This window comes from Myodes glareolus, chromosome 5 (genome assembly GCF_982192425.1).
Source record: "Myodes glareolus chromosome 5, mMyoGla1.1, whole genome shotgun sequence".
In the NCBI taxonomy this organism is placed as follows: Eukaryota; Metazoa; Chordata; class Mammalia; order Rodentia; family Cricetidae; genus Myodes; species Myodes glareolus.
In genome coordinates, this window is record NC_142030.1 from 4,438,118 (window position 1) to 4,458,434 (window position 20,317).

The following is a 20,317-nucleotide window of genomic DNA, read 5'->3' on the forward strand; positions in this document are numbered from 1 at the left end:
TGTGGTGGCGAGGCTTTACCTTATCTCCGCTCCGCACCCATGCAGGGTGTGTCAGTTAGTTCTCTCCTTGTTGTGGCAAAACAGCTGACAGGAACAGCCTAGGGGAAGAAAGTTTGTCTGGCTCACTGTGGCAGGGAAGCCGTGGCAAGCCTGCTCTGGGGTGCTGTAGGAATGGGGTAGAGTTCCTTTGCAACTCTGTAGACAGGGAGCTAGAACCAGGTGCAAGCATAACCTTAAAGGCCTGACCCTGCTGCCCTGACCCTGCTGCCCTGCTTCCACCAGCTTGCTTCAGGTTCCACAACCTCCCCAAATCACAGCACCTCCTGGGGGCCCAGTGCCCAAACATAGGAGTTTATGGGGACACCTCACACCCAAGCCAAGCATCCAGCCACCTTAAAAGTACTCGTGACTTGACTTGTAAGGAATGTTATAGTATTTATTAAGAAGTAGGTAAAATAGTGTTAGCACTCTGACTGGTGGTGTGCTCTGTTGACCTTTATGGCCTGAGGTTGGCCACACTATAGAGTATGGCCATTGTGTCAGGATAAATCTAGACGACACAGGAAGGCGAAAGACTGATTGAAATCTCTGGCCATCTAAGAAGCCAGAATTCCAGGACTGTTGACAGAGTTAAGTTCCGCATAACAGTGGTCCAGGCTTAAGGGTTGGGTGTGTATAACCCTGGGCAGAGCCTCATTCCTTGACCTAAACTTTGTCTAAGAATCTCAAATATTATCTTAGTTTACAGTAGAGAGAGCGCCCTTTTGTGTCCCTGTGAGCCAGGTCTTTACTTACCAGCTGTTTCACCCAGCTGACAGCCCTGTAAAGATAGCAACTTCAGGTCCTGTCAAAATCCCTGGGTTACTGTAGTGAAAACAAGGAACTGTGGTCTCCTTGAGGGGCCACACCTTCACTTTCTGAAAAGCCCACAGGTGCTCCTGCATGTGCCTGACTGTCCTTTTGAGTAGTTCTTTCTTTTAAAGTCTATAATAAAATATGCGTATTAAACTCCAGCTCTGCCTCATAAACTGATTAGTTCCGAAGTTCTCTCTGCATCAAAGCCACACATTCTGGTTGCCCGGGTTAAGGTCCCTAGAAGTCTAGGGGAGTTCCTCAGGCTGACAGGCGATGGATGGGGAGTTGTACTTCCAGTCTCTGTCATCATAGACACTGGTAAGTGTCTTGGTGCACTCAGGATAATTTTAGATGGCCCTTTCTTTGGTTTAATTTTGACAGAAAACTCAGCCTCACCCTATCCCCAACTTTAACCAGTTTAAGGCCAGGACTGGAGCCATTGTTCAATCCGTTTGTTTTTAGTTCAGAGCTCCTCCTTCCTGCTCCTCTTCCTGTTCACTTCCTACCCATCTTCCTGCTCACTTCCTGCCCATCTTCCTGCTCACTTCCTGCCCACTTCCTGTTCATCTTCCTGCTCACTTCCTGCCCTTCTTCCTGCCCATCTTCCTGCTCATCTTCCTACTGATCGTCCTGCTGATTGTCATGCTCCATCTTCCTGCTTCATCTTTCTGCTCCTTTTCCTGCTCATCTTCCTGTTCTTCTTCTTGGAGGTTTCTTGGAGCTGGAGTTATAAGTGGTTGTAATCACTTGATGTGAGTGCTGGTAACTGAAGTTGTTGGGTCCTGTGCAAGAGAAGCAACTGCTGAGCTCTCTCCAGCTCCAGGGCACAGGAGGGCACAGGAGGGTAATGTAGGTACAGAATTCTTATGGGGATGGCAATGATTGAACTTGGCCGTGGATCTGGGAAGTGATAGCATTTTTATGCAGGTGGCATAGAAGATACACCCAAGTCCCCAGGGCTTGGCAGCACAGTAGGCACTAGGGTATGATGGATGAATAAATGTAATAATAAAACCTGCTGGTGACAGGGCTTTCTGGACAGAGGAGAGTTATTGCTGACGATACCACAGAGAGGATCTTCAAACCTGAAGGTGACTACCGTGAACTTATTTTGTTGTCTGAAAAGGTGAGTGCGCAGTAACCACTCTAGCCTCACTTGGAGACTGTGGAAGGAATGGTAAATCATCTACAAATGCTTTGCAAATACACAGTCTTCCCTCCTTGGCTGAGGGCGCGAGCTGAGTCAGCACAGGTGTAGCCTCTACCAACAATGAAGAGGGGCTCAAATCTGGGTCCAGGACTGAGGCTCAGCATTCACCTGCTGAGTGGGAGGAGGAAGAGGAGAGGGAAGCAAAAGCCCAGAAGAGGAAGGAGAATCAGGAAGGGGGCCCTGTGTACTTGCTCTGACCTTTCTGAGCTTTGTTAAGCTGCGGGGAACGAGACTGCTAAGACTTCACAGTTGCCGCTTTTCTCCCCTGTGCACGGCCTCAGGACTCCTGCATGCCAGGCAAGTGCCCCACAAATAGCTTTCCATTTACTTCTCTGATTTCTGTCTACATGTCTTTCTCCCTTCACTGGGAACTGTTTGGAGGGTGAAGTGTAGTGTAGTATCTTCTGTAATGGCGGGAGTGGAGTGGAGGCCTTCACTTGGTTATGGGTCCTTCAGCACTGACTTTCCGTCTTTCCTGTAACAGCCGTGAGCTGCTTCTGTTGGGAAGACTCGCAGACTTGAGTCACTGGGCTGCGTTCCCAGCAGTCCCTAGTATGCCACTGTGTCCAGGGAGGGCCAGTTTCACTGGAAGGGTCCAGGACAAATACTGCCCAGCCTGCTGCTTTACATTGTGTTCTCTGAGACTTGGAAATAAGTTGGGAAATGTTTGCTTCTTCCCTCGAAGCCCTCCTCCAGCCGCCAGCCACTGTGCCCGCTGGGCCGTGGTTCTGAAGCGGCCTCACCATTGTAGCCCAGTGTGTAGCAATCATATTGCATTGGCTTTTGTTAAGATGCTTTGCATGCTCTGGATATCAGTGGGAGGTAGCTAATTATTTGATTTCTATGAGTGGTACTCCTGAAAAATCTACAAGTTCCCAGATGTGATCGTTTAATATAGACACCAGACTAAGAAACAACTTCTGTCACAAGCTATCATTTGCATGAGTTAGGAAAGATGATTTGAGTAAGATGCTTCAGTATATGTACAAATTCAGGGAATATCTCGATTTTTCAGAAAGATATCAATTACCAAATGTAAGATATATTTGAAAAACTTTCCTATGAGTAATTCTGTATTGACAATTTTTGGTGGGTTGATTATTCATGACTTTGACATATTGGCTAATTTAAAAAATATAAGAAAAACTAGTAGGGGAACATATTTAATCCCATGAAATATTAATCACACTTATTTATGTGGTAAGATTTTTGTGTGGGGGGCTGGAGAGATGGCTCAGAGGTTAAGAGCAGTGACTGCTCTTCCAGAGGTCCTGAGTTCAATTCCCAGAAACCACATGGTGGCTCACAGCCATCTGTAATAAGATCTGGTGCCCTCTTCTGGCTAGCAAGCATACAGATAGGCAGAACACTGTATACATGATAAATAAATAAATTAAAAAAAAAAGATTTTGTGTGGGAAGTACTGGGAGCTGGTGTTTGCCTGTTTAAGCCTCTCAGTCTAAGTCTGTCTTGTTGGATATGGCAATTATTACCTGCACGAGGCTACTTTCAGTTAAGTTTAAGCCAGTTTAAATGAAATAAAGTTAAAATTTCTATGGTTGAAGTAGCCTTATTTGAAGTGCTTTTCAGCCACAGGCCTGTCAGCCACGTGCATGTGAGCCACGTGCATGTGAGCCACAGGCGCGTCAGCCACAGGCTGTGGCTGTAGTGTTGCGAGTGGGGTGGGTGTATGTCCTTGTATCATCACAGAAAGTTCAGCTGGAGCAGCCCCGCTCTAAGTAAATGAAAATTGGTACTGTTTCACCAAATTTCTGTTTTCTGAGAGTTGGAGAACTGAGTAGTAAAGCACAGGAAACTCTGTCCCTGGATTCCCCAGAAGCAGCTGTCCAGGTGGTTAAACTCCCTGGTGGGAGAAAGGGAACCCACCTTGTGAGTGCTGGCGTTCTTTTCAAAAGTTTTATTTTTTTATGATGTGGATGGGTGTTTGGTACCCTTGGAGGCCAGAAGAGGGCATTGCATCCCCTGAAATGGATGTTACGGCAGTTGCAAGTCACCCCGTGGGTGCTGAGAATCAAACCTGTGTCCTCTAGAAGAGCATCTGGGGCTCCCAGCTACTGAGCCGTCTGTCTCTGCAGCACTGAGGGGTTCCTGCTGAGCTACTGGCATCTGTAGTAGCCAGACCTGGCCCGTGGGTTTTCTACCCAATTAATGTAAGAGATCAAGACGGATAATTTGAACTAAGGTTTAACTTTAAGTCCAAGATTTTGTTTTGTTTTTCTTTTGCACTTATGTCACAAGTGGTGATTTTTGTTTTTTTATACTGAATTTCACTATGTAGTCCTAGCTTGCCTGGAAGTTGGCATCATGTGAACTAAGCCCTGAACTCACAGAGATCTTCCTACCTCTGCCACTGCCTCCTGCCTGGTGTAATAAATTGATCTTCATTTCCAGTTTTTGATATGTTGTAATTGATTATTAAAACCTTTTTCTTTCTCCAATCCATAAGCAGCCATTTTAATGTGCTTGTGTTTTATTTTTTCAAATTACGCCATTGTAGCCTCAAGTTCATTAATTTGACATTTAAGTAGATAGATGATCTATAATCTAAATCAATACAAGAATTTTCCCTTCTTATAATGCTATTTTTTTCCTTTATGAACTTTTGCTATTGTTTCAGGCTTTTTGACTTATGTAATCGGAGAAGCGTGAGGAATTGGCTGTTTCTTTTTGCTCAGTGTGTAAAGTGATTTCCTGTCGCTGGGAAGTAGCTGGAACCTAGGCCCTCACATTCATGAAACAGACACCGATGCTACATTCAGCTCTAGCCCTTGTCATGGGTTATTAAAAGAAGAGTCACCCTTGCACTTAAGTTTTGTTACTTTTGCTTCCTTCATCATTAGGTGTTCATTGTCACCCCTCACACTAGGTGTCCGGTGTCATTCCTCACAGATATTGGATATGATTGAATACTGTGTTTTCTTTCTTTCTTTCTTTTTTTTAAAGTAGTTCTTTTTTTTTAAATTTTTTTATGGTTTATTTAACTTCATTTTATGTGCATTGGTGTGAAGGTGTCAGATCCCCTGCAACTGGATTTTCAGACAGTTGTGAGCTGCCATGTGGGAACCTGGGTCCTCTGGAAGAGCAGGCAGTGCTCTTAACCACTGAGCCATCTCTCCAGCCACCTCTTCCTTCCTTCCTTCCTTCCTTCCTTCCTTCCTTCCTTCCTTCCTTCCTTCCTTCCTTCCTTCCTTTCTTTCCTACTCTGAGACATTATTGTGTTAACCAGATTCATATACAGTTGTAAGAAATGCCACACAAAGGCTGAGGTGAGGGCTCACTGGTGGTGTTTGCCTGTTTGCACGAGTCTGGGTTCAGTCCCTTGGACCACAAAGGGAAAATGTGGAGAGATCAATGTACATGTGCCGAAGGCCATTATTCTTCATGCTTGGATTTTTCTGGGGTCTGAGCGGCCACAGATGGCCTGCTGGAATCTTAGCGTTGCCACGACTGATGCATGGTGTTCTCCTGGGAATACCATGCAATGTTCTCTGCTCTTCTCCTGAGCTTTTCATATTGCAGAGTGAAATTACTATATTGACTGAGTTTTTAGTAAGTGATATAGCATTCATTTTCTTTTCCACAGATGGAATTTTATGCAAATACTATTGAAAGTAATGACAGAGCTGTGAAATATTCTTTGATAATGAGCTATTTCTGTCTGTTTGGTTTCAGGTTGTTTCACGAAGAAATCCAGAAGACGTCCAGGAGGTAGCATGCTTTTCCTTGTGAACATTCCTCTTATCCTTGTTGAAGAAACTGCCAGAGTTATCTGTATGAATGTTTGTATTTGTGTGATGGTTCTCTGGCTACTTGACAGTAGCTGTGGTTACACTTCATCCTGCTGAGTAGGCACTAAGTAGTGGGAGTGAGAATTGGAGGTGCCAGCGAACTTTCTCTCTAGCTCTCAGCTGACTCCAGTGCTCGTCAAGGACTTTGCTGACCTCTTCAGTCATGATGCTTGTTTATTAAAGCACAAGTGTTGGTGACTAGTGTCAATTTTAAAGCTTTAGTAATAGATCAGGGGCTCCGCATACTCCCGCTTCCGTGTTGGCTTAGCATGCTGACGCCATGACTGCCGCGGGCATTCCTGCCTATTTTTGACCATTTTGCGTACTTTTTTTATACAGGTTTCTCTTGTGTTCTGTCGTCTTCTTCCCAGGATGATGCTGGCCTGGCATGTTTTGCTTAGAGTGGTGGGGTTCTCACTAGCGTTTCTCTGTGCTTGGGGCTTGGTGTAGGAACACTGGTTAAGTGGGTGCCTCCCTCAGTGCATGTTGATCTTCTTGTTTGATTCCTGCTCAGTTTTGAACTAGAGGCACTGTGTAGAGGGAACCCTACCCCAGCCACGTGTTTAAACAGATGCTATAAATTTAGCAGCTTTTATTCTTTGGCGGTATTGGTTGTCCCCCACTTGGATCTGAGTGTCTCTAGATGGAGTGTGGACCTCTGCCTAGCTGCAGGTGCCACTCCTGCTCAGAAGCACCCGGCTTGATTCATGCGTTTGAGTTGATTGTTTCACGTTGGTTGGCTCAAGTTTGTCAGACTTGTGATTTATCTGACTTGGTAGTTTTTGTCTTATGACTCCAAATCACAGTAAAAGGCACCTTAAAAAGATTTCACAGTGTTTCCCTCATGGGCTTAGAGACATCTTCGTTGTCTCCCTAATAGGAGAGACAACTCCCTAATAGGGAGACAACTACTAGAATATTATTATTTCAGACGAGAAGGACCTGTGCATATCTCATGACTCTTCTCTTTTTGCATGCCAGTTGCTAGCGTGGAACATTCTTTAGAATTCACCTTCTGATTAATTATTGCCGCTGTTCGTAGGTTTGGCTTTAGAGAATTTACAGCTCTGTCAGCCTTGGGAATGGGTTGTCACCTGTGACCATGACATCTGATTGCTGTGGTTGTACCTTGATGTCCCCCTTTCCAGGGAGAATCCTGAACCGACTTGTTCGTGAGCGCACTCTCTGCCATTTCCTTAGTCATTTTTGGGGGAAACTCATAATACCACCAGCAGGCTCTTGTAAGTGTAAGTGTTCTTCAGTTAGATAGCTGCATGCTCTTATGTTAGCAATGACACAACAAACTTAGTCTTCTTTGTAGCTGACTTCTTAAGCCATAGAATAACCCAAAATTCTAACCTTGCCTCTAGGTTCTCATTTGTCATGTTTAAATGTTGGTTCTCACTTAGAAGAGTTTATTGTTCAGGCTTCAGGTCCTTTCTGTCCATGTTCTTAAGCCTGTGAGCTCACGGATTTAGTTTCTGCTTTAGAATATGCTCAGGCCTCCCCAAACCTCTTGACAACTAATAAACACATGCTTAGTTTAAGTAAGCTGTCTGTAGTGAAGAAGTGTTTGTCCTCTTGTGGAGCTCGTCCGACCCTCCAGATCTGCTCTTCTAAGAATGCTAAGAGAATATGCACAGGGAGTCATGGAGGCAGCTTTCCTTTTCAAATTCCCTCTACACTTCTACGGAGAAGGCGCTTTCTGTGCAAGCAGGAGCTCCTGAGTTTGATCTTGAGAGCTCACATCTTTTCTCAGGTACAGTGATGTGTGCTTGTAATCTCAGTGCTGGGAGCAGAGATGGGCAGATCCTGGGGTGGACAGACGACTCCTAATGTCGACCTCTGGCTTCCACATGTGCGTGTACAGACACGTGAATAAATAACACAAAAACTCAAAAAAAAAAAAAGCAGGGAAAGAAGATGCATAGGCAACAAGTGTGACAGTCATATTTGTTGTGAGCAAAGGTGACCAGGCAAGTTTTAGTACAGAGTTAGAGCGGAAATGAGAAAGTTGTTAGGTGAAACAAGTGTTTTGGCGTCATTAAGTTTGAGGATCTGAAAAGGAAATGGTTATCATATGTTGAAATGCTAAAGGGAATGCTTTAATGAAAAATTGAGCTTTTAACATATTTTTAATCTATATATGGTCATCGAATGCTTGACTGGTGAAGTTTCTTCAGAGTGACATGCACACATATGGAGCCCACGCTTGCTTCCATCATTTTGTGGGACCTGCCAGGCCTTATCAGAGAAAATCAGTTCCGTGTGTGTCCACTCCTGTCTTAGCACACCAGTCCCTGTTGACGTGTTGAAAGTGTCCGCTCCCGTCTTAGCACACGCCAGTCCCTGCTGACATGTTTGAAGTGTCCTCTCCCGTCTTAGCACACACGCCAGTCCCTGCTGACATGTTGGAAGTGTCCTCTCCCGTCTTAGCACACACCAGTCCCTCTGCTCTGTTGGAAGTGGGTTTGTTCCCATTTCCACTTGAGGGTTTCTGGGAACTTCAGATTTAATGAAAGGAGTAAGAGGAAAGGAGAAGGTGGCTGGGGCATTTTGCTGTCAGTGTTTTGGTTCGGGAGCCTGGTGTAGAACAGGAGCATGTGGTGATAAACGAAGCTCTGGCAAGAGCTTGACTCTGACAGATTTATATGGCTTTATATAATCTGGTGTTTTAATTGTGGAAGTTTTTCCCAAGTTACCTCCCTTTATTTGAAAATGATCTTGACTAGATGTTTTATCTGCAAATGTGATTGCTTCATAATCTCTTGTTTTCTGAATTGTTCATGCTTGTCTTGTAATGGGCCCCGGCCCTGCAGAAGACGCTGCGTTCAGAGGCTTATTACCCACTCCTCCCTGAGCTCTTGGCAGCATGGTACCAGCATACATACTTTGAGTTACCTGTGTACTTATGGATCATATTTAATTATGATTTTGGTCTTCTGAGATGGGACCTTGCAGACTGACCTGAAACTCACTGTGTAGCTGGCCTTGGACTCATGATCTTCCTGTTTAGCCTTCTGAGTGCTGGGATCTTAGGTGCAAACCATCATGTCCAGCTCAGTTTGACACATTTTGGGATGTAAAAATAGCACCTTTTCTCATGACAATTATGTGTCTGTCAAGGCTGGAAGCCACTGAGAGCACGAGCTGTGGCAACTGCGGCCGTCTGCTGCTGGCCCTGTCCCGAGTCCCTGACTTTCCAGGGATTGGTTGGAGGAGGTCGATGCTCTTGTCCTTACTTGTGCTAGGACTGTTGGTTCTGGGTGGCCAACATTTCTCCTGTTTGCTGGCACTGCGGACTACCTCAGCATAGCCAGGCTTCTGTTTTCCTCATCCTTGCTCCTTCCTGGTCCTTTGGTGTCTGCTGCCACTTGTTGGATTCTTTGTCCCATCATAGACACTGAGAAGCGGCTGTTGACTGGCTGCCCATTGCCTGCTGATGGCTCTGGAGCAAGTGTATTTTACACTTAGACCTCAAACCTGTGTGTCCTGTTGAACAGCTCTCAAGCACGTGAGCCAGATGTGCACAGGTGGCCTCTGACAGGCTTCCAGTACCACCTCAGGAGACTACCACCTCTACTCAGTCACTGACTCCAAGATTCTAGGGCTCTTTATCTTTGGCATTGCCCTCTCGTTAGAAACTTGGTCCACAGTCTCTCCTCTACCTCTCCATGATTTTTGGCTCTGGTGACCTCTTCTCCAGAGGCCATTCACTGTAGCCTTGCTCAGTGTCCAGGCTGGGCAGGGAGCCCTTCTATACCACTTCGTGCAGCTTCTCAGCATCTGTCAACCCTTTGTGAAGTCATCCAGGCTGACTTGTTCTTGCCTTGACTGTGACCCCTGAAGGTGGGACCTGGCTTCCCATTTCATACTCTGGGTCAATATAATGCTTAGCACAGGGTAGGGATGCTGGTTTGGGGGACTGCTTTTGTGAGGTAAATAAGCACTGGGCAGAAGCCAGTTGTGTGATTCATGTTGTGGCCTATAGAGCCACCAAGGCGATTATAATTATGAACACCAAGAAACACCCTCTTCAAGGCTAACTTCCAATAATAGGACAAAATTTGGCAAGACTTGAGAATCTGGTCTAATGGCTTTTCTGGCCTAGGGTTTGGCCATTATCATCCCTACTCTGCATATACATGAAAGCACATAGACTCTTTGGGAGGGGAGGAATTTACAACTTAGGTTTTCTTTACTTTGTGGGGCTCAGAGCTGACAGGGATAATTAAGGCCGTGCATCCACTATTTCCTTTTTATAAAGTGTGTTTTTCTAATTTAATATAAGTAGGGCCAAATAATTTATGGTAATGACAGCAAATTGCTTCTTTATGCTATCTAATCTAGAGGATTGTTACTTTATTTTGTGATATGTGAATTTTAATTATATTATGGTTAATGTTGACTTTGTTTAAGATTTATGAGGAATATGAGAACGCATCTTTTCTTCCTTCTCAGGCCTTTCCCCTTCACAGTTAGTCTTCTTTTTTATTTATTTTTTTGTGGGGTGGGGGAAGGGAACAAGTGTCATGTCATTTTGTTTAAAATTTTCCTAAGTTGGGGACTGGAGATGACTTGGAGGCTAAAAGCATTTCCTGCTCTTGCGAGGCCCTGGCTAGTTCTCAGCACCTACATGTCTCATAGGCACCTGGAACTCCAGTTCCAAGGAATCCAGTCCCATTTCTGGCCTCTGAGGTCTCCTGTACCCATGCAGCACACTTTAATTCATGCAGGCTCGTATGCCTGCACATAAAATAATGAGTAAATCTGAGAAAAGGATTAAAACATAAACCACCTAAGTTGTTTCCTGCCTTGTAAACATGATATTTGAGATAGTGTTTGCCATCTAATTCATTCCCAGGCCAATCGTAACTAGTTTTTGGAGAGAATATATTTTATGTAGCATAGACCATTTTTGTACCAGGTTTAATACTTTTCTAGAATGAATTAAAAGTTTTTTAGGAAACAGATTTAGGAATCTGAAGTTAACAATATTGGGAGAAGCACGGCTTTAGATTTAAGGCAGATCTTAGTTCATTTCAGACCTTTAACCCTGTGGGCTGAGTTGTGTATGTTTGCTATGCTTGGTGATTTTGGATATTTAAAGAAAATATTATTTGTGGCCCAGAGACAGAATGCTTATGCTCTGAAATATGCATTTAATTTGTTTTCTTTTCAGATAATTGTATGGAAGAGATACAGTGACTTTAAGAAACTGCACAAAGAATTATGGCAAATTCACAGAAACTTATTCCGACACTCAGAGCTGTTTCCTCCATTTGCTAAAGGGATAGTGTTTGGTAAGTGCTCTTCTACTTGGTGACTGCTGCCCCTGTCCACCCATGTCCTCTACCCTCATGTCCTGTGACTGCTGCCCCTGTCCACTCATGTCCCCCACCCTCACCCCACCCGTCAGACTGGGAGTGGAATCTAGAGCCTCATACTTGCTAGACAAGTTTTCTGCCACTGATGTTCATTCAGCTCAGCCCTAAAACTGATTAAATGTGATGATTAGCTAATGGTGGTCTGTGCCGAGCCCTCTCACCCACGGTGATGATTCATCCAGTTCAGCAAGCCCTTGACGCTGTGCTCACATGCCCTAGTATAGTTCATATAACATACATTTCCTCTTCTCAGACATGGGGTAGCTGCATCTCTGGCCAGGCAGAGAGACTGGGAAGCTAAGAAAAGATGTATCATTCACATGTGTGACCCTGAATGGTGTCTTAGTTAGCGTTCCCATTGCTGTGATGAAACACCATGACCAAAGAGCAAGCTGGGGAGGAAGGGGTTTATTATGCTTATACTTCAGCAATGCTGTTCATCACTGAAGGAGTCAGGACAGGAACTCAAACAGGGCAGGAACCTGGAGGCAGGAAATGATGCAGAGGCCATGGAGGGGAGCTACTTATTGGCTTGCTTCCGATGACTTACTTGCTCAACCCACCTTCTTATGGAACCCAGGACCAACAGCCCAGGGATGGCACCTCCCACCAAGGTCTGGGCCTTCCCACACTGATCCCTAAATGAAAAGTGCCCTATAGCTGGATCTCATGGAGGCATTTCCTCATCTGAGGCTCCTGATGACTCTAGCATGTGTCAAGTTGACACACAAAACCAGACAGTACGATGGGCTGGCTCTGCCCTCCAAGTGCCTTTCCCGTGCCCCAGCCCCAGAGTAAAGTCTCTGTGGTTGTATAGTGTCTTGACTTGCAGTTACTTTACCATGTCAGCCCTGCTCGCAGCCATAAGTGCATCGTTTTCCCCCCCTCTCCACCCTTCCCCACATAAACATGGCTAACTGCAGTACAAAGAGATCACGCCACAACCTGGCTGTCGGGCTGCCTGGAAATCTCCACCAAATAAATTATTATTTTTTGTTTTGCTTCATTTAGTTCTCAGGACATAGGCAGAATGCAGTCTGGGTCTTTGCCAGAGTAGAAACAAATGGCTTCTAGGTGAATTCCTGGTAGAGTTCTTTCTCTTTCCTCTATGCACCTCTGACGTGGCCTTCCGTTCTTGTGTTTTTCTGAGCATTCTGGTCTTCTGAGCCCAGCTGTAGCAATCACTAGGATTTAGGCTCCTCTGGTTCACAGCTCCATATCCCCCAGTTTTCCTGGCCTGTTTGTCACACAATTCAGCTCCACTGCCAGTTTCAATTTTCTGAGCTACTTTCCTTTTTTCTATGATAAGCAAAAATTTCAATAAGAGTTCTCCAAGGGTCAGGATTCAATCAGTTTACTAATTGTTGCTGTTTCATTGATGGTGTTTCCTCAGTGAAACTGCCACGACAGTTTTTATGAGAAAGTGGCAGAAAGTAGCAAAATAATTGTTAGTAGGTTTGGTGCTGTGGTCTGGTGCCCTACTCAGGGGCCACAGCTTTGCTGCCATTGTGTGTAGACCATTCGTGTAACTGTCAGCACAGAAAGATGCCGTGAATGCCATGGTGTCATCACAGAGATGATTAACCATGTTGACTGGCCCTCAGGATGCCCTGGACCACACTTTGAGAATGAATATTGTGTGTATCGTTTTAGTTCTACTAATGTGAAGAGACACACTGACCACAGCAGCCCTTGTTAAAAAAAAAAGCACTTAATTGGACTGACTTCCGGTTTCAGAGATTTAGTTCATTATCATCTTGGTGGGAAGCACTGCAGGTCACAGGTAGATACTGTGGTGGAGAAGTAGCTGAGAGTTCTATTCCAGATCCACAGGCAGCAGAAAGAGAGACCCTGGGTTTTGCATGAGCTTTTGTAACCTTAGAGCTTACCCCCAGTGACACATTTCCTTTAATAAAGCCACACCTCCTAATCCTTTCAAACAGTGCCACTCCCCGGTGACCAAGCCTTCAAATCCATGAGCCTATGGGGACCATTCTCATTCACACCACCACACGTGTCATGGGTGTGCCCAGTCTGAAGCTATGGGGGCCATTCTCATTCACACCACCACACATGTCATGGGTGTGCCCAGTCTGAAGCTGTAGGAAATGTGCTGGAGTTAGAAGGGTGCATGAGATGTGCATGTATGTGTATATACATAGACATGTATATGTATTCACTTTTCTCTCATCTAAAGTTAATTAATTGATTTTGAGGCAAGGTGTCATTGTGTGGCTCTTGCTGACTGGAAACTTGCTGTGTGGATTAGGCTGGTCTCAGACGGACAGATCTTGCTGCTTCTGCCTCCCGAGTGCTGGGATTAAAGGTGTGCAGCACCATGGCCTGCCTGAGCTGCATTTTTGGGTTAAAGCAAATATTGAACAATGAATGCTGTATTTGATGAGCAGACCCTCCCGCCCCATGTGAAGAGCGCCTGCCTATGTTGATAGCTTCTGTGAGTCAGGAGGGTTGTTAGTATCCTCACCATGTATTTTTCATACTGTGAATTTTTAAAGCACGTTCAGACTTAGTTTAAGTTATGTGTATGTGCATGTGTCTCTCTGTCTGGGTCTGTGCACATGAGTGCTGTGCCCAAGGTCCCTGGAGCTCAAGTTACAGGCAGTTGTGAGGCACCCAATGTGGGTGTTGGAAATTGAACTCTGGTCCTCTGCGAGGGCTGTATGTGCTTTTAACCACTGAGCCAGCTCTCCAGCCCCCTAGACTTTGATGTCGAAGACACAGTTTGACTTTTTAAGTCATTGCAGTTGTCACCGTGTCAGCGTGGCTTCTCAGCGGATGCTCTCAGTTTAGTGCCTGTTGTTAATGGATTATCTTTGTCTATCTCCACACTTCCTTATTAGTCTTAATAAATGAGTAATTTGTCTCTTTTAGTAAATGGTACAGCTCATTTGTAACACTTGCTAACTCCAGTGAGCCCTGCAGGCCACAGCTGTGGCTGTGTGGAGAGGACTGTTGGCTAGCTATCTGTCTATTTGACTAGGTAGACTCAGCAGGAAGGACTGTCACTAAATCTGCAGAATGTCAGTGATGCATCTTCTGTGCGGGGCCACAGTGAAGAGAAGGCTCCACAGCGGTCAGATGGCATCAGCCACGTTACTGCCCAGTACCTGTTACCCATGCAGTCACAGGAGCCCAGGCAGTTCGGGATGGGTTTAAATTTGCTATGTAGCTGAGGATGTCCTTGAATACTTATCTTCTGCCTCCACCTCTCCAGTGCTAAGATTAAAGGCATTTACAACCCCGTCAGCTTTGCAATGTGGTCTCAGAGAATTACTGCCCAGTGGAGCTTCTTACTCGGCTTCTGTAGTGTGTTCAGCGTGTCCAGATGTTAGTTGTTACCTGTTGCTTGGTTCTCTGCCTCGCCCTCCCTGTGTCTCCTCTGACACTGAGCTCCGTTTCTGTTTAGCCTTTCAGACTTCCAGTCTGTGTTTCCTGTGGGATGAGCTGCTCTCTTTTCCTGGTTCCAAGGACAACCAATCAGCACTTTCTATTTAACTGAAACTTTTTGTAAATATTTTACTAATGTTTTAAAATACATATTGTATTCAGTGATATCAAGTAATACTCCTTTTATCTTTTTTTCCATTTTTTTTTAATTTACAAAAATTTCAGCTTTAGAGAAGGGAACCTAAAAGAATGGGGCAGTGGGCACTTGTGTTCCATTTCCAGGGCTGCTCATTCTCAGCCTTCTTAGCCCTTCCTGTGTCTCTGTGCACAGCTTCCTCCCCACCGTTATTTCATAATAACTTACAATAGTGTCTTTTTTGTAATTTTTGTTTTGTTTTGTTTTTTTTTTTAGACAGGGTTTCTCTGTAGTTTTGGAACCTGTCTTGGAACTCACTCTATAGACCAGGTTGACCTCGAACTCACAGGGATCTGTCTGTCTCTGCCTCCTGAGTCCTGGGATTAAAGGCATGTACCACCACTACCCGACTCTACTGTCATATTTAACAGAACTTCCTGTATTTTCCTGATGGCCACAATGCAATAGCATACCATGAAAGGGACTTCTGTGCGGTGTTGTGAAGTGGGCCACCCCTGTGTGAAGCGGCCCACTCCTGTGTGAAGCGGCCCACTCCTGTGTGAAGCGGCCCACTCCTGTGTGAAGCAGCCCACCCCTGTGCACACTTCCCCCTCTGTCCTTCATGTGTCTTTTTTGGCCCATAGTTATGGCTTAGCAGCTTTGCCTGAGCTACACCTTTTCCCTGTCACGTGATTTTAGAATGTATTTACTTATTTATTTTTGAGACAAGAGCTTATGCTGTGGGCTAGGCTATCCTGGAGCTCACAGTGTGGCCCAGGCTAGCCTTGAACTCACATTCTTCCTGCCTCAGCCTCCTGAGTCCTGGGACACAGCCTAAAACATGTTTATTGTTCAAGCCACAAAAATGACAAACCCAGGGCTGGTATGTAGCTCAGGGTAGCCCTTGCCTACTGTGTGGGAGGTCCTGGGTTCCAACTCCAGCACCGTAAAACCAAAGGAAAAGAGGAAAAACCCTGAGTGCCACCCACCTCCTTGCAGGTCACAGCCTGAGCTTGGCCGTATGCTTCCTGCTTCACTGGGAGATTTATTGAGAACGACAGACTCAGAGTTAGGAAGATTCTGTAGAATCTGAGACCCTCCCATTCCTTACGGCATGCTATTCAGGACAAACTTTCCTTTCTTGGGCTTTTCTCAAAGCTCTTGTTAGAAGCCCAGACTTAGCCGGCCCAGTCCCAGTTCCAGGCACAGCTGGCATGCTCTGCCCAGGTGCTGGGAGTCAGGGACCCAGCTGTTAACTCTGTACTCTTAGTGCCACCTGACTGGGGGTAGTTCCCACCTGACTGGGGGTAGTTCCCACCTGACTGGGGGTAGTTCCCACCTGACTGGGGGTAGTTCCCACCTGAGGACCCACCATGCTTGTTCTCTGTCTGAACTGTGAATGAAGTTTTGCCACCAGGCATTAGCATCAAGCTTTTGCTGGTTCATACTGGATGAGGGTCAGTTTCAGGTTGCAGGACTCATTTGGTATTGGCATTTTGTATTTTGTGGTTAATTCTCATTCTTTTTTTCTCTGTGGCTTAGTCTTGCACAGAACTCACTTACTTTGTAGCCCAGAGCCCAGACTGACTTCACCCTTTTGGCAGCGTTCCTGTCCAGCCCCGGAGTGCTTACTCCACTGAGTAAGGAGTGGGCTTCTGTACCTGACTCAGCATTACAATTTCAAAACTTGTAGGGTCTGGAGAGACGGCTCAGCAGTTAAGAGCTGAGTTAAGGCTGTTGTTCTTAAGGTCCTGAGTTCAATTCCCAGTACTTAACATAGCAGCTGACAGCCATTTGTAACTAGCCCCATGAGATCTGATGCTTCTTCTGGTGTGTGTGCATAGACCTAAAATAAATAAATAAAATTTAAAAATAAATAAACAATTGTAATGGCTCTTTGAGTTGTTCTAAGTTATAGTAAAGAAAATAAAATGGGCACGTTTGCACACACCTATAATTTCAGCACTCAGAAGGGTGAGGCAGGAGGATTGCCCATGAGTTTTAGGCTGGTCTAGGCTATAAGTAGATCCCGTTTCAAAAAAAATTGGAAAACGAAATCCCAAAGGGTACTTGTAAATGATAGACCGTGGCTCCTTTCCTGGGCTGCCCAGCTTGGTGATTAATAAGGAGCGTGTTACTGGATGGTTTTTTGGTGGGAGAGCAACTTACTTTCAATGTACAAAGTGTATGTGGTTTGTGGTATTGCGAATGATGAACATTCCTAGGAAAAACTTGCTTGTATTTTATGTCTTTGCTGGCAGTCTTTCTGTCCTGCTCATGGGCAGCTAACATCAGCACTGTAGCAGAACCCCGAAGCGGCTGTGAGAGAAGCGGCTGCATTTCCAGGGAAACTAGAGCACACTAGGGGCTTACCATGGGCAGGGGTCGGAAGTATCTCTGCCCCCAGGTCACACCTGAGTGCTGCTACATAAAAAACTGAGTGTGGTGGCACACACCTGTAACTCCAGCACTTGGGAGGCAAAGGTAGGGGATCTCTGTGAATGTTAGGCCAGCCTGGGCTACATAGCAAGTTCCAGGGCAGCCAGGCTGCTTAGTGAGACTATCTCAAAAGAAGGGAGACATTTTGCTATCTCTGCTAGGGTCAGTAGTTATTATAATAATATTCTTTTGTATCTTTGTGTCTATTCTGCATTTTTTTGTTATATGAGTGATGGATGTTTTCATGTATGCACGGGTTTGTGTGCCAGAACATGTGTGTGTTGATCCAGAGGTGGACTGCAGGTATCTTCTCTCTCTCCCTTCCCCTCTTGCTTTACCGGAGCTCACTGATTGGCTAGCATGGCTGTCAGTGAACCTCCAGGGACCCTCCTGTCTCTGCCTCTGCTGCATCAGGACTGCAGAAGGATGCTGCTGTGCCTTGTTCTTTATACGGGGCTGGGAGTTTGAGTTTAGGTCTTCATGTTTGTGCAACAAGAGCTTTATTCACTGAGAAATCTCCCCAGCCCCCAATACAATTAAAAAAATATCCCAAGCTCTTTTGGAAACAAAGAAGTGAGCATGTATTTACATGGACTCTGATGAGATGGCTCAATATAATCAAATCTTTTTTACATAAACTGTTATTTTTTGTGGTACTCTGAAAACATTACTTTATCTCCTTTTATCCAGATTTAGTGGACTCAGAATGCATCCAGGTCAACAGAAGTACAACAAATACAAACTTTGAACAGATTTATTCTGCTGTTTCAGCAATTTCCTCTGGCTCGATGGGAGGGTGAGCTGAGTTATTAGCATTAAAGACACCCCACCCCCTGTCTTTTAAAAAATTTTATTTTATGTATATGAGTGTTTTGCTTGCATGTGAGATGTGAGTCTGTATCACATGTGTGTCTGGTGTCCTGGAGGGCAGAAGAAGGGACTGAAGTGGACTGGAATTGTGGTTATGGATGGTGGCGAGTGGTTAAGAATCAAACCTGGGTCCTCTGCAAGAGCAACAAGTGTTCTTAATCTCTCTAACCACTCTCTTCATCCTTATATATATTTGTTTCAAATAAAGATGAGATCTTTAAGGTATCATTTTCTTACTAATAAGTGTTATGTTGACTTCTCAGCATGTGCTTCCTGTATTTGAAGATGGTGTGCAGTGGTTATGTGGTTAAAACATAAAAACCCCAGCACTATTTCTGCTTCTATTCCAAAACCATAGATGTTTGCAGTAATATTACTCACTTTTAACTGTGTTTGTGTGTGTATGTGTTCATATGTATCTGCTTGTGTATGCATGCATGTGTATGAAGGCTGAAGTCCATGTCAGATATCTAAATATCTCTCTATCTCTATCTATCTGTCTGTCTGTCTTGTCTGTCTGTCTGTCTATCTATCTATCTATCTATCTATATTTGTTTGTTTGTTTTTTGAGACAGGATTTCTCTATGTAACAGCCCTAACTGTCCTGGAACTAGCTCTGTAGACCAGGCTGGTCTTGAACTTACAGAGATCTTTCTACGTCTGCCTCTTGAGTACTGGGATTAAGAGTGTGTGCCATCACCACCCACCTGATGTCTTTTTCAATCACAGTCCACCTTACTTTTGGAGATGGGTTTCTCACTGAACCAGGAACTTGCTGATTCATCTAGACTGGCTGTCCAGCAGGCACTCAGGGGGCCCTGTGCCCTTACCCAGAGTGGGATTCAAGCCTCATGTTGCTGTGCTCGGCTTTGCTGTGGTCATTGGGGATCAGAACCAAGACTTTATGCTTGCATAGTGTCCTGGTCTGTTCTTTTAGTTAACCTGACACAAGTCATCTGGGAAGTGGGAACCTTCATTGAGAAAATGCCTGTGGTTGATTATGGTGGGCCCAGCCTATGGAGGGTGGTGCCACCCCTGGGTAGATGGTCCTGAGCTGTATGAGAAAGTGGGCTGAGCAAAGTATGAGAAACAAGCCAGAAAACATCCTCCATGGTCCCTATATCAGCTCCTGCCTCCAGGTTCCTGCTTTGATTTTTTGACTTGTTTTGAGGTAGGACTGTGATGTGGAATTGTAAGCCAAATAAACCTTTCTTCCTCAAGTTACTTGGTCGTGGTGCTGATCACAGCAATATAAGTCTAGTTAAGACACATGGCAAGTGCTTTACCCACTCAGCCATTTCTCTGCCGAATCAGTATTCTTTAAGAGAGCTATTTTGGCTTGTAATTACAAGTGTAGGTCCATGCTTACTTAGAAGGAATCATTGGTATTTCACCTGTTTGACTATGGAATTTTTCTCAGTATTGAATACTTTATTTATTATTTCATCTCAGATGTTTGTTGTACTTCTTGGGATGTCTGACGTATTATTTCCGGATGATATGATGGACGGGAAGGCCATAGGATAGGGAAGTATTCTTGTCTTTGGGAAAGTTGGTTTATTTGTTGCATATGAACCAAGAACAAGTGACAGATTTAGTGCCGTGGGTCATCCTCAGTATGATTACATGTGGCACAGTTCCGTACAAGATAGAAAAAGCCAGTTTTTTTTTTTTTTAAAAAGCATTTGGAAGTCTGGTTGCAGTCTGGGATGGAAGTGCCACAGTGCTCAGAAGTTGCAGCTTTGTCCCCTCTGCCTTCCACATCACCGTCTTTCCTGACAGCAGGAAGGGAACTAGGCGAGAAGCATGGAGAGGGTGTTTGCAGCTGCCTTTCAGTGGATTTCAGGCAAGCAACTGTGCATCTTTTGTTGCTGTTCTGTTGGTCAGACCCAAGTCCAGGCCGACAGGGAACAATGCAGTCTTGGCTGACACATGTTAGGGGAAGTCAGGGATATTTTGAGAAGGGAGAGAGGGAGAGGCTGGACATGGTGGCCCTTAGTCTCAGCATTCTGGAGGCAGAGGCAGGCAGATCTTCTTTAGGGCAGAGCCAGCCTGGTCTTTGTAATGAGTTCTAGGCCAGTCAGAGCCTAGGAAACTTTCTATTTGGATAGTGACTGCTGCCTTGTTCTGTAGTGTACCAGAATTCCAGATGGTAGGAACCCTGCAGCTGACTGCCGCTGGCCTTTACTAAGTCCCGGGCTCT

The 20,317-nt window shown here is 45.1% G+C and overlaps 1 protein-coding gene across 6 annotated transcripts in view; it reads left to right on the forward strand.

The window, feature by feature from the left end:
* Positions 1-20,317, forward strand: part of Rps6kc1 (ribosomal protein S6 kinase C1) — a 141,525-nt gene that overhangs the window by 10,188 nt on the left and 111,020 nt on the right. For 3 of the 6 annotated variants that reach the window (XM_087906031.1, XM_087906034.1, XM_087906033.1), the window contains exons 2-3: positions 5,759-5,794; positions 11,057-11,177. In XM_087906031.1, the coding sequence (XP_087762157.1) occupies positions 5,759-5,794; positions 11,057-11,177 (157 nt within the window). Of the gene's footprint in view, positions 1-1,883; positions 1,982-5,758; positions 5,795-11,056; positions 11,178-18,018; positions 18,041-20,317 lie in introns of those variants that run through there. The other 3 variants (XM_048439451.3, XM_087906032.1, XM_085687535.2) reach the window with 3 other exon arrangements.